Consider the following 15,588-nt stretch of genomic DNA (forward strand, 5'->3'; position numbering starts at 1 on the left):
TTCACTTTAATTTCATTTGACGTAATCTCTGTATGCCTGTCTGTACACCATTCCTTTTTTACAAGTACATATGTACATCAATTTTTCTGCAATTTCATTAACACTGTGCACAATAACAGTAAAATAACTTTTTTCAACAATTATCGTAAATATATACATTGTACATCTGTTAATATAATCACATGAGTTACATCTTAAAGGGTGTGTACAGTTCTGGTCGAGGTGAGGATTTAGCTTTTAACGTTTTGCGAGATATTCAGAAACCACTCTATGAGATGTCAAAGAGCATGCAGTTCTTAGGGGTATCAAAAGTTTATTCGATGAAAATCGGTTTTGAAATGGCTGAAATATCAAAAAACAAGGTGAAACAAAGAGATCCTAATAAAGTTGTGGCATGTCGCCTTTTATTATTAGCACTTTTTGGGATATCTCAGCCATTTGAAAACCAATTTTCATCAAATAAACGTTGAATCCTTCTTAAAATTACACGCTCTTTCATATTTCATAAGAGGTTTTTCATTATCTCACTTAGGAATGTTCAAAACATGAATCCCCACCTCAGCCAGTACTGTACAGTCCCTTTAATTTGCATGACCATTCTTGTACCATTTCAACATCACAACTGACTAACACAAATAAACCATCTTCTGCATTCTTTACCAAGTCATGTAAATATTTTGAGATGCACACCCGAGTGTAATTTTATGCAGAGAGCTACAAACACACTTTGCCCACTGTAACATCTCCTAGGGGAAATCAAAACTACTCTGTAAAAGTGAATAGGAAATGGCCTCTTAGAGGTATGGGGCTCTTGTCTGAATGCCTAAAGTGGAAAGACATAACTTTTTCCTTATTTCTGTATTGACCATAATAGCAGAGAATGTTCACTGCACTTTCTTTCAGTATAACACAAATATTTTCCTACATTTTTCCATCTCTGCACCATTACACAAAGCCCATTAATGATGGAAGTTACCTGAAATTCTACCCCACAGCCTATTTTAAGTATTTTTCCCTATCTTTGTCAGATGTTGACCAACTGAATACCAGGCCATTCTAATACAACCCATCCACTACGCCTGATCAAATTCTGTTCAAATTTTTGCAAGTTTAGCGATGAAGTTTCTGAAATTGATATAGAAACATCTGAAACATACCCATCTCAGCATTATGGTCAGAAATCAGACATTTCTCCATCTGATTTTCATTATTATTATTTATTTATTTATTCATTTACTTTTTTTTTTTTTTTTTTTTTTTTTGGGGGGGGGTTACCTTGTCTTATCCATGTATCTCAAACAAGGACGCCAACCTTGGAAACAGCATTGTAGTAAGTACTGTAAAACCAGAAATGTTCATGTGCATTCAAATTTCCTGAATTTTGCAAGAGCCAAGATTTGTGAAATCAAAATGCACACTAAAGTTCTTGTTTACACTATATGCATTGAACGCCAGTGGCAATTCACAAAAATTTCATGCCGCGAAAACGGAAAATGCTGTTGGCTCTACATTGTAATTCACCAAAATATCTTGCTTTACAGTATTCTGAGGGCCATAAAGGCCTATTTCTGATGGAAAAATAGTAACTTCCCCTTTCCTTAAGTAGTAATACAACTTTGGAAAACACTACTTTGGCAAAAACAGTGCAAAATATTACTAAAAAAATAATAGTAATAATAATCAAAAAAGTAGTTGGAATCTCTGCTCTTACCAAATCTAAATATTATGAATGCCTTTCATTTTTGAATAGCATAAAGAAAAGAGACAGATGTACACACTCACACACACAAAAAAAAGACTTGACCTCTGTATGAACTGTACTGTCCCACTATCAAAAGTGAAAATATAAACCTCACTTTTCACAACAAACTTTCATCATGATCCAATAACTGTTTCACTAACATTAGAAGTTACAACGCAGTTTTGTAGCCTTCATTTGTATACCTGATTTAAACCCATGGGCCCGAATTCTCGAAGGTAGTACAGTCTTGTCCATGGTTTAAACCAAAGATAGTAGATAACAAGATACGAAGGCGCGCGATAGAAATAGACACAAAATGGCTACCCTACATGACGATACAAAAGAGAGCTAAGTACAAACTCAGTACACCTAGGAACATCATTCATTTCCAAAGGTAGTGGTATCTATTATTTCAAAAAGATTTAAAAATTATAGTCGTAGCTTTTTTTCGATTAGGGGGATTATTTTGAAGAACAAGATTTTAGAGTAATAAGGATTATTTCGTGGAGGTAAAAATTTGGCAACAACATGATCTCACAATCAAAGACGCTTGATAAACAACAACATCTTCAAAGACAGCGCGTCTCAGGCAAAGACACACATCACCTGAGACGCGCTGCCCCTGAAGCCGCTGCTGTTTATCAAGCGTCAAGGCAGCGCGTCTCAGGTAATGTGCGTAATACGCTTGAGGACCGCGCGCTGTCCATTTGTTTTGTACAGGATTAGCGTGCACTTTCTTGTCTTATTAGTTAAGCGTCTTTGGTTTAAACCATGGACAAAGACCGTAGTTTTTTATGGGGCACCAAGTGTCGCATGGCCTATTTCGTTACAAAATCAGTCATTTCGTTACGACATGTTGTCATTTCGTCAACGAAATGACTGATTTCATAGCGAAATAGGCCATACCTATTGTGTACTACCTTTGTGAATTCCGGCCATGGTTACTTATATCATTTTCTACAATGAAATGCAAAACTTGGCTTTGGGTGTTTTTTGATGGTTTTCCCTGATGTTCCTCAGGCTTCAAATTGTTGAAATGATATGCACACAGTGTAGAAAATCCTAAAACTGAAGGGAAACACCATGACTACAAAAGGCCAGAATTCCTGGCGACATAAAGTTTCATGCACCAACAGACTTTACGAAAACATCGTAATGAAAGATCTGCCTGTGATATCCTAAACCTTGTGCAAGGTCACTACATTCAACATCTGATCTCACAACCTCAAGTAGTACTAGAAACTTTATTTCTTGGGTTTGGAGATGTATCTTTTTATTGTAATTTTCACTATTCACTGTTGATATTCCAGAAGAAAGGGCTTTTGTGTTTGTTTCTTTCTTTCTTTCACTGGAGTCCTTTGTTGTTCATACACAAATTTATGTATTTCAAAATATCAATATACAGCCAATATATCGTTTGTTTTTGTCACAGAATTTCCAAACATTTCACTAACAAGATCGATGACATCTTTCACCACTACATAAAATATGCAATAAAAATTCAGAGCTTCCAATTTGCTGTTGATTAGGTGATAATTCCTGAAGCTAAAATTACCTTGACCTGACCTACATGTACAGGTGAAGGTAAGGAAAATTCTGCATGCATGTAAACATGAGAAAAACAAACAAACAAATACTAAATGTAGTTCTGAAACTTACACATTGTATGCCAATTGCATAAAATACTTCAATCTCAGAAGCAAACATTTCACTTTAACACAATGCAGAAGCGAGGTGACAAGTTTGCACATACTGTATAGTACATTGTAACACAACTGATTGTAACCTGATTGTAACATGATTGTACATGATGTGTGATGGCATGGGCTCACAAGTCTCCCACTGGCTGCACATAAATCGTCACTAACTTCCCTTCCTCACATGAAATCAAAAGGAAAAACGTGTTAACTGTTTCATCAAATTGTTGATGCATTTCTGTAACCCGTAGTAATGATGACCTTTTTGGAAGGGGGAGGTTGCAGGTAGCTAAAAGTAGCTACAGCATGTAAATTATCAATATCATGATTCTTTATACATCTGTGCAAAAACCAACAGGCAAGTTGCCATCTCAGATAATTGGCATGTACACATTGTACATATATGTGGTTGTGACCAATACAGGTACAATGTATCTCTGATCAGTGAAGACATGTAATAAAACTTTGAAGTTCTGTAAACTTTCTTTAATATCTTATGTTTGATGTGATTACTCTGTGTCAACCCTTCTGTTCATTTGTTTTTCAATCTATCTTTTTTTTTTTAAATATTACAAATGAAAATCAACTTGAATGGGGAGTTGTACATAAACACATTGTATCGTACATACAACTGTACATAATGATTATGTAAACTGCAAGAAATCTGGTTCAACTTTCATAAATTCATGTACGCAACTCATGTACAGTTTGTACATCTGAAAGCAGATTCAAAAGCTCGAAATTTTAGCGCGGCCTCTCCGTCTTTTGTCTTTGTCGCCAAATTTGTTCATTCATACAACATGCCTGTACACCTCACATACAGTACAGTATATGTTCATGCTATACATACACCTACATGTACACTGTACATTGTAGTTCAAGTGTATCCATATGAGACAGTGTATGCTGCCTGTTGCATACATGTACATTAAGCATAAATGGACATATAGGGCCTACATGTACATGTAAACTATGGACAGAAATAAACACAAAACATGAAGGCCTTCAAACATAGACCAGTCTATGAAATGTACTGTATACCTTCTTATTACCGGTAAATACAACCTAACTACACATTTACATTTATTGTTGGGAGGAGGGGGGGGGGGGGCTGGGATTCCCCCGCCCCTCCCCCAGACCATGAACTCTGTGCACTTTCATCAGAATTCATGCATTTACACTTTTGATGACCCTTCCCCCTACTGTATTTAAAAACATGGGCCAAAACAAAAACTATTGATCATGTTATCCATGGTCTGTTGAACTTGGTCAGCAACTGAGTACATCCCTGCATGGCTATTACAGGGTTGGCAATCAGGTAGATTATGCATAATGGCTACAAGCATCTCAATAGGCAAAAATTATTCCTAATTCAAGGAGGATATCTGGATATGAATTTGAGGGATCTTCCTGCTGAATTATGAAGACCTGGCAGCTCTCTTATAATGGTGCCAATGGTTAGCAGGCACATACTTTTAGAACTACTGTTTCAAAACAGTAACAAGCACACACATAAACACACACTACAAACAATATGCACAGTGCAATCACACCAGTAAAGTCCTACTTATACATCTAGACATTGCTTACCATGAGTACATTGCAAAGCTTTAGTGACTGCCGATGACAACACATCTAGATATATCTATTCAACACATGTAGGTATGTCTCTTTCCATAATTTGCCTTTGCATAGCACAAAGAAAAGACATACTATAAACAGATCAGTCACAAAACATGACATTACACATTTCCAATCTATTGACACATAACGTTGTAGCATACAATATAAAAAAAAAATGCATCTGTTTACTGCTGGTATACAACTACATATGCACTGTAATAATTCCATGTAGACTTACCTCTGTTGATGATTTGCCATTATATAACATTTTCTTGATGGCAACTATTTCTCCCGTAACTGTATTAGTTGCCTGTATCAGATAAAATACAAAGAGGGGAAAAATCCAGACATCAATTTTGAGAAGAAAACTTTAGAAAAGGCACTTCAAACATATTAGTACTTTAACATTATTAGGTATATCAAACACAACCACCCGCAACATTGCATTTTCTTTGACAAAATAAATGAATGAAAAAGAAAATCCTACAATATGGTGCATTTACACTGAGCATCATTGTCTTATTTTGACCAATGCAAAAGTTAGACGTTATGCAAAACAAAATTACAATGCCACTACGACTCTGTCTTCATTTTAAAGGTATTAGCCAGTGATATACTCTATCTGAGATCTGAAATTACTATCCTTGATCTGCACTGAATGAGACAAACTAAGATTTCTTGCAGTTGAAATAAAATAAAACAAAATACATTTATTACAAAGAACTTTCAAAACAAGACTGGACAAACAGCTTGAAATCAAGACTCTTCATTTAGAATGTCAGCATCCCTCCCCCCCCCCCCCCTTTTTCAGCCCATCCTATGCCAGAACACACAGGTTGGCCAAGCTAGCTCCTTGGCTTCTCTCCCTCACGAATAGACTTCGTCTGCACTCACATGGTAGACTGCACCGAAGCTGCCATGCCCTATCTCTGTCATGCCCTCAAAGAGCTTCTCCGGGTCCTCGTCGGTGAAGAACCGCTGGACCTCATGGTCCTTGATCTGGGAGACACGTGTTGGCAAAGGCATGTTGGCTCCTGTGGCTGGCGGCGGCTGTGGCTACTTGCGAGTGTTCCGTGTGGAGGATGGCAGCACAGCATGTGTGCATTCATTGACAGGCATGCACGGGATGTGCCATGGACGACCACAGCAGGGTTTGCACGCTGTCCTGGCCGAGGGGTCGTCGAGAGATGCGCGAAAGGAATTACTAGGTCAGTCTAATGCACGAAAATGTTGATCTCCGCTGGCCAAATTCATGGAGTGACAGGGACCTGCCGTGATGCTTGTTTGGAGCAGAGGTGTCCAAGGAGTTCCGATTGGATGGGATTATGCCTTGGGACCAATTGTTGGTTTTAGAGGCGGTCAGTTGTAATCAGTAAACTTTGTACTCAGTCTGCTCTTGTATACATAGCAGCCTTGGACAGAGTTAAAGTCATCAAATATGTTGGTACATGGCAACTACAACATAATTCCACTTTGAAGTATATCGGTGGTCACCTTGTGCTGGCTCTCAGTGCAACAATTTGGTAGATGTCGCCCTCTGTGGCACCAGATTGGGCAACACCTAGACCCAAACTTTGGCAATGATCAGCTCAGTGCTACAACACACTGGCTGGCTGATCACATGCATAGGACTGGTTCAAATGGATCCCTCGATTTCTCTCTTCTGATAGATCTCAAACTCAGAGCTGTCTGTGTGGACAAATAATATATAAAGCAGAGAGAATGTAAAAATCATTATGAATTCCTCCAAGATGACAGTAACAAACAGACAAGCATGGTGTAATTTTGCAGACCACTTTGTACTGGGTGCAATTTCTGAGGCCTACACACTTTGACTGTGTATATTGTACGCACATCGGCATTCAGGTGAAATTATTCTCTATAACAATGCTGATGGACATACCCCTCACGTCTTGCCATACTTTTTATTTTATTTTTTTTTTACTTTTTCTTCCTAAGGACACAGGGACAGGGTGTACACATAAACAATGATAAGTCCTACAAATCATCCCTCAGAAGCATTCCGTGCATGACACCTCTATAAAATTTGTGAAGTAAAATCCACTCAGTTATTTGACATTACAATGTATTTTGTAGACTCCTTACCTCAATATGAAAATAAACAGTAGCTATTATCTCAATCTGTGATCTAGCAATGCTATAAATTAGATCAAATACTTGCAGCAAAGAAGTTACGACAAATGATATTCAGAAAGTGCATCTAATTTTTAAAGGGTACATAACAATCTGCGAGCGATCACTCTTCTGTACAGCCCCTGAATTTCCACCTACTCTTAAAGATAATATAAAGTTTTGGTACCTCAAAAGTTTCCCTGAATTTCCTTGTCTTAGTTTGTGTTTTAGGTTAAAGTACCTTTCATATAACTAACACTGTGAGACTTACTCGCCCCAAAGTGCTCTCATGTCATGCAATCATGACATGAGAGCAAGTGCTCTAATCATGCAATTATCTGCGACCAGCAGCCCCATACGCATAGCGTAATGGGGCTTCACATTGTAGTATTCAGGATCATGAAAGATTTAGTATCGTGGGTAAATATCAACTTAAAATCCAAAAATTTCTTCAATTTGAAGACTTACCAATTAGGCCAAAAAAAAAAAATTGTTGCATTGGCGTAACATGAGATTTTCAAATAGGGTCGGTCGGGCGGATTTTTTTTTTTTTTTTGTTTTGTTTTTTTTGCTACCTGCATTTTACGTGTAAAACTCATGCTCAGCTCAGTAAACAGTTACAACTGCTGCACCGAATGTGCTGTGTTCATCTATTCTACAAATCATTTATGAGGCCGATATTACTGGAATTATACCCCTTCACAGAATTTAAAGATGTTGAAATCCCTATCCTGAATGTTTTCACTTCATATTTTACTATTTTGACTTAGATAAGATAGATGCAAATTGACCCATATGTACGATCTTTTCATCGCACACGGCGATCTCTATTACAGTCCCACATATACAGATTCGTGTAAGTTCTCCACACAAGAAACCAATGGCAAAACTGTGCACAATACATTGCAGTCTGAATGCTACGTATACACTGAATAAACCTTGTTAGAGTACGTGTCCGTGTTGGAAACAGATGACGTACTGATCAAGGAAGGCTTATGCGAGGCGCTAGATCTCTCCCTCGTACATCCGATATCCCCAGAGCCGTTTCCACTTCCGGGTTTGTGCGATCGCGATCGCAATCAACAAGATATTTGATATCGATAGCAAAAAAAAAAATAAAAAAACATGGGGTCGGCGGAATTTTTAGGGTCGGGCGGGTTACGCCAATGCAACAATTTTTTTTTTTTGGCCTTACGGTGAAGTATTGAAAACAGGCTTCGGGCAACGTTTGGTTCTGCCAATAGTCCCTTTCTGTTCGAATTGATGACTGAATTTGACTCGGTTGAGAGGACCTTGGGAGAGCTACATACACTGAATACTACGGCCAGCGCATTGGCACACATCACATGTGCACAAATTTCAAATCCATGAACGGATAAGATGTTTGTGTGCGCATGCGCTGGCCGTCAATTCAGTGTAGCTCTCCCAAGGTCCTCTCGACCGAGTCACATTCAGTCATCAGTTCGAACAGAAAGGGACTATTGGCAAAACCAAACGTTGCCCAAAGCCTGTTTTCAATACTTCAACTTAACTGGTAAGTCTTCAAATTGAAGAAATTTTTGGATTTTAAGTTGATATTTACCCGCAATACTAAATCTGTCATGATGCTGAATGCTACAATGCGAAGCCCCATTTAGCTATGCGTATGGGGCTGCTGGTCACAGTTAGCTATGCGAATGGGGCTGCATGCTGCTGGTCGCAGTTGTCATGCAATAATGGTTTCGTACAATATGTGTACTACCTCCCGCCGTACGGCGGCGGCTCTGGTACGAAACCATTATTGCATGATTACTAAGACATGAGAGCACTTTGGGGCGAGTAAGTCTCACAGTGTTTTAAATAGTTATATGAAAGGTACTTTAACCTGAAACACAAACTAAGACAAGGAAATTCAGGGAAACTTTTGAGGTACCAAAACTTTATGTTATCTTTAAGCTTATTAGACATTTCAACAAAAATTACAAGGTGTAGTTCCTGTGATGGTTGCTCGCACCATAACATCATCAGTTGTACATGTGTATTTAATCTTTGATGTTTATCATTCATTGCTCTTCATACAAATGCCTTCTGACTACAAATCAAACTACAATACACAAACACACTACATGTAGTATTGTATCTTATTTTTCTCTCTGATAAAAAGGACTGACACAAAACTGCAAAAGAATCAGTATATGGGGAAATCGTTTGCATACCATGAATCAGAAATGCGGAGATTATGACATAATTCTTCCTGTTCTCAAAACAGACCACTTTACCATTCAGTTTGATATTTCTAGCCCCAAAGCAATGTAATGAGTTGTGTGTGTAGTTTTTTTTTTTTCCAGGTCTCTCCCTCTTACTGTACGTGTATAAACAGAATATGCTTTCAGTGCATTGGGCACAAATTGTTTTCTATTTGTAAACCTAAAGGAGTTTTCACATTGGACCTGCATAAGATTGCGTAGTGTTGAATAACCTACTACACCAAAATTGGTCACGTACAATGTACTCATGAATATCATTTTGATGAAAGCAAGTGACTGCAAGAATTTTGTTGTTTTCAAGAAGTGTTCTGGTAAACCCTTAGATCCAGCCTCAAAGGATTTTTCGTCGTGTTGGCATAGAGTAGTGCAACATTGTGTAGGCATAGGCATAAAGTACAATGTAATGTACATTGCAGTGTTGTGTACTATTGCGCAGGCATGGTGTACAGTAGCAAAGCGTTGCACAGACTTGTATGTAAACTGCATAGGTTTGCACAGTGTACTCGACACCAAAAGTAAGCAACCCAAAATTGACCTTTTTTCCTTTTAGTATACTCAGCATTACCCTCTTCGTGGCTTGGTGTATTTCTACATGTACAATGGACATCCAGGCCAGCATAACCCCGGGGCGCTCCTTGTACACAGTTATACTATGGGAGCGCCCCGAGTTGAAAGAGTGCTGTCACTGAGCTTTTGGAAGACAAACCCAAATTTTAGCAGCTCTATAAGTAACATATTTCACCAGCAAAAGGCTTACTTTTATACTCTACGTACATTTGTAAGTCTCTTATCTAATTTATACTTGCTGTTCACTTGCACACTCTGAAACCGATTCTACGGTCTTGAAAAGACATTTTTCTACGAATAGTACGAGTCCATCTCCATTCTCCCTGTTCCTCCCTTCGTTTTTCGAAACAACCTTTGCGAAGGCACATAGCGCATTGGCAATATGAATATGCATGAAAGGCGCAATGTTTTTCACCTTTGGACAAGGCCCTTTCGCTCTCACGCTGTCACACTCGGCAGGGATGTCGCTTCTTCATTTGCCCAGAAAGCAACGCAATACAACGAGAAGGCCTTGTGAAAAGGCTACATTGCACTCTGGTTAGCTATCGCATGCCCACAGGTTTCAAATCCGTCAAACGAAGCAGTTGTCATTCTCACAGATTCCTCTTGACCGAATCATTTAAAGTCTCCAATATTTTCAGAAAGGAACTACTGGAGGAGCAAAACGTTCCACGGTGAGTGTTATCAACAATTGGACCAAATATGTAAGTATTCAAATTGAAGAAATTTTGAGTAATTAAGTTGGAATTTAACAGCGATACTCCCCCATACCGTGACTCAACATCCTTCCCCTACACAGCCCGAACGCAAAGCGTTTGGTGTTTGGGCTGTGTTTCGCAGTTAAGGCCAGCATAACCACTACGTACAATGTACAAGGGTAACGTTTGTATGCTCCATGTACCCAGTATGCAATACTACACTACTATATGTAAGCCCGGTATGAAAGTCCCATTAGAGAAAATTGCCACGGATAAACATTCCAGGGGTGGGAATGATATCAAAATTCATATTTCTGCATCACAGTATAATGTTATTGTGCTCATCGACTTGCTGAGCAGTGACAGGACTGTGTAGCCCGACCAGACCCAGTGCGCTAAGCTAGCACGGGGTCTGACGGTGTGTGATACACACATCTACGGAACCTCATACACATATCTACTAAACCCCTCGAACACTGCCACACAACAACAAAACTATTGAAAATTTCTACATTCTTTTCACAAATTTTACGAATCACTCACATGAATTGAGATACTTGGACTATGAGCATGGTATTTCAGTCCATAGTGAGCCCTCACGCAACATACACTGAGCAAAAAGTCCAATCTTAACCCGGAATGCTGTGATCATCGCGGGGCCATTCAAAATAAACCTTTCCCAGCTTTGAACGATGCAAATTGCGCTGCTAGAGTTTGTATGCCCGCGAAGTCGACAGCGCCCTCTTTGCCCAGTGCTGCGCCGACATTTCGAATCATTTCTGCAATTTCTGCTATTTCTGCGGCATACAGGATTAAAAAAGGTGCAATTTTTGGTAAGTTATAAAATGAGTATATCAATATCAATAGCTGAAAACGGTAGCTAAATAGATAAAGTTTTCACCTTATGTAGTCTTAGTAACAAATATGGTGCAGTAAATTCAAAATCGCGTCGGCGCCCCGGAATACAGAGATTACGGAGTGTCCACACCATACAGCCCTGTCGCGACTTACACTTGTGTACAGCGACAGGGCTGTGTATAGTTAAGGACTGTGTAGACTCTACTGTAAGATGAACACTTAAAAGCAAAACAAATTATAAATACACATTGGAAAAACATTACGTGCATTTCACATGTATTGATTGGCAATAGAGGATAGGGGTGTTGGTTTCTGAGTACAGTGCAACTAAATACGTCAAAATGGTCAACACCCACATGTTCAAAGCACTTATCCTACGAGTCCATGACAGCGTCTACCACAAATCACATTTTTATTTATGCATGCGTGTAAATTTAGAGCAGGCCTTTTTTTTTTTTTTTAATGTGAGTAAAATTTCAAGCAAATTGTGACACAAGTTTCTATTGACTGAAAAACATTAGGGTGTCGATGTATCACTAGACACTGAACCATACTTGTAAAGTTGTATTCTAAACAAGTTCTACTTCTGTTCTTATTACACTAGCCATAGGGTGGAAATCAGTCAAGTATAGGCTAGCCTAGGCCAGGGCCTATTAAAACGTTTATGATGGTCTCTTCATGCAACAACCTAACCACTAAAGCATGTACAATGTAGTATGCTATTGTATTGCTGTAGAGCAGAAATGTACTACGCGGACTAGGTAGCCAGTTTTATTGACCTGTGCTACTAGTTCATGCAGCTGTGTAGAATCTGCACGGCAGATAGTTTATAGAGTGGTCTAACTTGTTAGAGATACATTTTAGGAGGGGGTGGGGGGTTCCTGTGCTGTGTCTTCTTGGTGGCATCCACTGATCCAGAGACTGAGTAAGCCCTGTGCCTGTTTCGGGGTAGTCAGAACAATCATCTACATCTACTAACCACCATGTTGATCTCGACGTTGCTCAATTTTCAGTAAACTTCACCGTATTATTTCGTAACACGCCGATCTCATGCGAATGTATGAACATGTTTCGCAAAGTTTTGCCAGCAACACAACTGCCAATGCACTGCTATGCTGCACTGTCCCATTGAACATTATCATACGACAGCGCTCGCGCTGTACTGTAGTAGCACCGGTTTTCACAATACACTAGTCTTTCCCACACAAAACAGTCAACACAGTCATGACACGGGAATCTCAATACGTGCGATACGTTACGGAAGTACTCGCATTCCATCGCTCTAATTTTAAGTCTGTCCGCAGTTATCGAAAATTTTGCCGGTAAAGTCGGAGAATATACTTACATTGATACTTATGGTTACTTGGATTTCCATATAGGATGAGGAAATGGTGGAATATCCTTGAAATAAATCATATGGTGTGTTGGTTTCTTACTCCTCCCCATGCCCATACACTGCAAGATGGCGTTTTCGTGCGCATGCGCGTGTACAGCTGTGGCAAAACAGTGTGCATGCATGCAATGCTTGTATTGTGTGAGTGGCGGTGTGAGCCGATTTTTGTATTCGCATTCTCGACGGTAGAGCACGGCAGAGCGAATCTCAATCTCGCATCTACTTCACATCTCTCCTGATACAAGTACAGTACCAAGCTGCCGCAAAGTTCGCGAGCGGAGGCCGAGATGCACAGCTAGGGAGAAAGGAATTCACGTTTTCCATGAATTTGGCACAGTAATGATGAAAAAATCAAGATGCTGAAAGCGAAACAACTAAGCAAATTCAATTTCACTTTTCCAGATAAAAGAAAAGCACACTTATACGATTCTGTTTGACTAAGCTAGTAGACCCATCTTGATGCATACACAGAGATGAATTACATCTTTTATCTGGTGTTCACATAAGGGCCTCCATTAATTTCTTTATCTCTCTCATGTTGAGATCTTGGTATAAATATCATAATGTAGATACAGGCATAATATGTTTAGTACGTGTAATGCAGTAAATCTTAGTCCAAGATGCAACTTATTTGAGAACTGTTATTATATTACAAAGTCCATTCAGAAGGCTATGACTATTTCTATTACTCTGTGCAAATGTGCTAAGACATTCCCATCAACTGAAATCAATATAATCAAAACATTTGAAGATTTTGGGCTTAATTATGGATATTATGTATGATTATCATAGATGCCAAGTTCAAAAAATTTTTATGAGTGAGATTTTCATGACTCGGCATCTCGGTGCGCATGCATGTGCGTGAGTGAGGGGAGGGGGGTGTCCACCCTCCAACGGTAGGGAGCTTTTTCAATTTTTAGCTCTTAATGGTGCAAGCTGGTGCATACTTAAGTGACTATTTTTTACTTATTTTGAAAGACAAAAGGGAAATATGCCTTCACTTGCAACTCTCACTTTAATCTTTTGGGCTATGCTCCCAATGCGTGAGAAAAACGGGTGTCATGCGTGAGATCGTGAGACAGACCCTAAATGCTTGAGTCTCACTCACAATGCGTGAGACTTGGTAGCTCTGGATTATACCTTGACAATGTCCGATCGCTGATGTCCAAAGTATGATTATTAACATTTTGCCTTACGCCCTCTTTGGCGAAAATAATTGAAAGGAATGAAACCCAAACAGAGGAAATGCAGCAAAATTGGTAGAACTCAGCGAAGTTTGAGGCCCGAAACTGACAATCCGTTCAAAAGTTCTGAATTTCTTAAATCATGGTGCAGCCATCGCTTGATGAGAATACTATAAAACACTTAGTGACGTCGTGTAAATATGGAAAACGATAAATAAAGCATATGTTGAGTAAAATTTAAAAAAAAAGTCATTTCCAATATTCTGCTGGCATAATGAAGTAGCACTTGACTTACCTCTTTCAGACAGCCGCAGAGAGAATAACATTAATAAGTCTATAAGGAATATGCATACTTCTTTCTAGATTCATCTAATTGTTTGTCATGTGCTCATGTGGATTTTGATGCCTCGAAGTAGGAAAGTCTTCTCATCTAGCGCCTATCTATCAGCCATGGCTGAATTTTAAAAATGCAATACTTTCGAATGGATTGTCCGATTTTCTTAGTTTTGCCCGATGTGTTCTATTGAAATATTGCTGCATTCACTCAATGCATTAATGTGTATATTTGGTTTGCCCTTTAACTCATACCCGTGAATGTAGTATCAGGTGATTAGATATTCACTTAAATTTTTCCTACTCAGAATATAATATTGTTGATACGAGCTTTATAGTGCATGGCGGATCCAGGAGGGGCGCACCGTGGGCGCGCCCCCTTAGTTTTTTGGTTAAAACAAAACTCAAATTTTTTTTTAAAAAGGAGGGGAGCGTGCGCCCCTCTTTACGGAATTCCTGGAATCACACCTTTTATATTAATGATATTGTTTACAATTTCCTTATGTGAATATTTGTTTACAACGTCAAACAATATAGCACTCTATAATGTGTGGCCGTGGCTTCAAACAAAGAGCAACGGTTTGGATATTATTGTTATATTTTGTTCACTAAAATTTCTTGATTAAATGATACACAAGTGGGATATGAGTTTAAAAGTGCATGTACATATACATAGTTCTGGCAGTCTGGTCTTATGATCTTGTAAAAGTAAGACTCTGGCATATTACTCAAAACAGGCGCGATTTTGCGAATTTACGTTGCAACACCCAGGCTTCTCAGTACGATTATACACAGCTTTAACCGAAAAACAAAATGTTGTAATTTTGTCGTGATATTGTAGTCATTGTAATATTTTAACATACTTCATTAGTTCGGCCTCATAACATTATATTTTTGTAGCTCAAATTCAGCGAACTCAATTGTGAGCGTTGACCTTTAGAGGAGTTTTAAAATATATTACTAATAGCCGAGATTATGATCGGCGCATCTGCACTACTGCTTTATACCTTGCATTTTATATGCAAGGTATATAATACCTTGCATTATACCAAGCATTTAAAAAACAAAAATCAAATATTGTGTTGACGAAATCTTAAGTAAGTACGGCCTGGCGG

General features: G+C 38.8%; 1 protein-coding gene across 1 annotated transcript in view; it reads right to left on the reverse strand.

Annotated features, from left to right (window-relative positions):
• LOC140227070 (serine/threonine-protein kinase TAO3-like) overlaps positions 1-13,017 on the reverse strand; it is a 47,353-nt gene extending 34,336 nt beyond the window's left edge. The window contains exons 1-3 of the mRNA XM_072307501.1: positions 12,909-13,017; positions 5,956-6,750; positions 5,300-5,371 (exon numbers count right to left, since the gene is read on the reverse strand). Of these exons, the coding sequence (XP_072163602.1) occupies positions 5,300-5,371; positions 5,956-6,087 (204 nt within the window). The 5' untranslated portion in view covers positions 6,088-6,750; positions 12,909-13,017. The remainder of the gene's footprint in view (positions 1-5,299; positions 5,372-5,955; positions 6,751-12,908) is intronic.
• Between the last annotated feature and the right edge of the window lie 2,571 nt (positions 13,018-15,588).

This window comes from Diadema setosum, chromosome 4 (assembly GCF_964275005.1).
Source record: "Diadema setosum chromosome 4, eeDiaSeto1, whole genome shotgun sequence".
Taxonomy (NCBI): domain Eukaryota; kingdom Metazoa; phylum Echinodermata; class Echinoidea; order Diadematoida; family Diadematidae; genus Diadema; species Diadema setosum.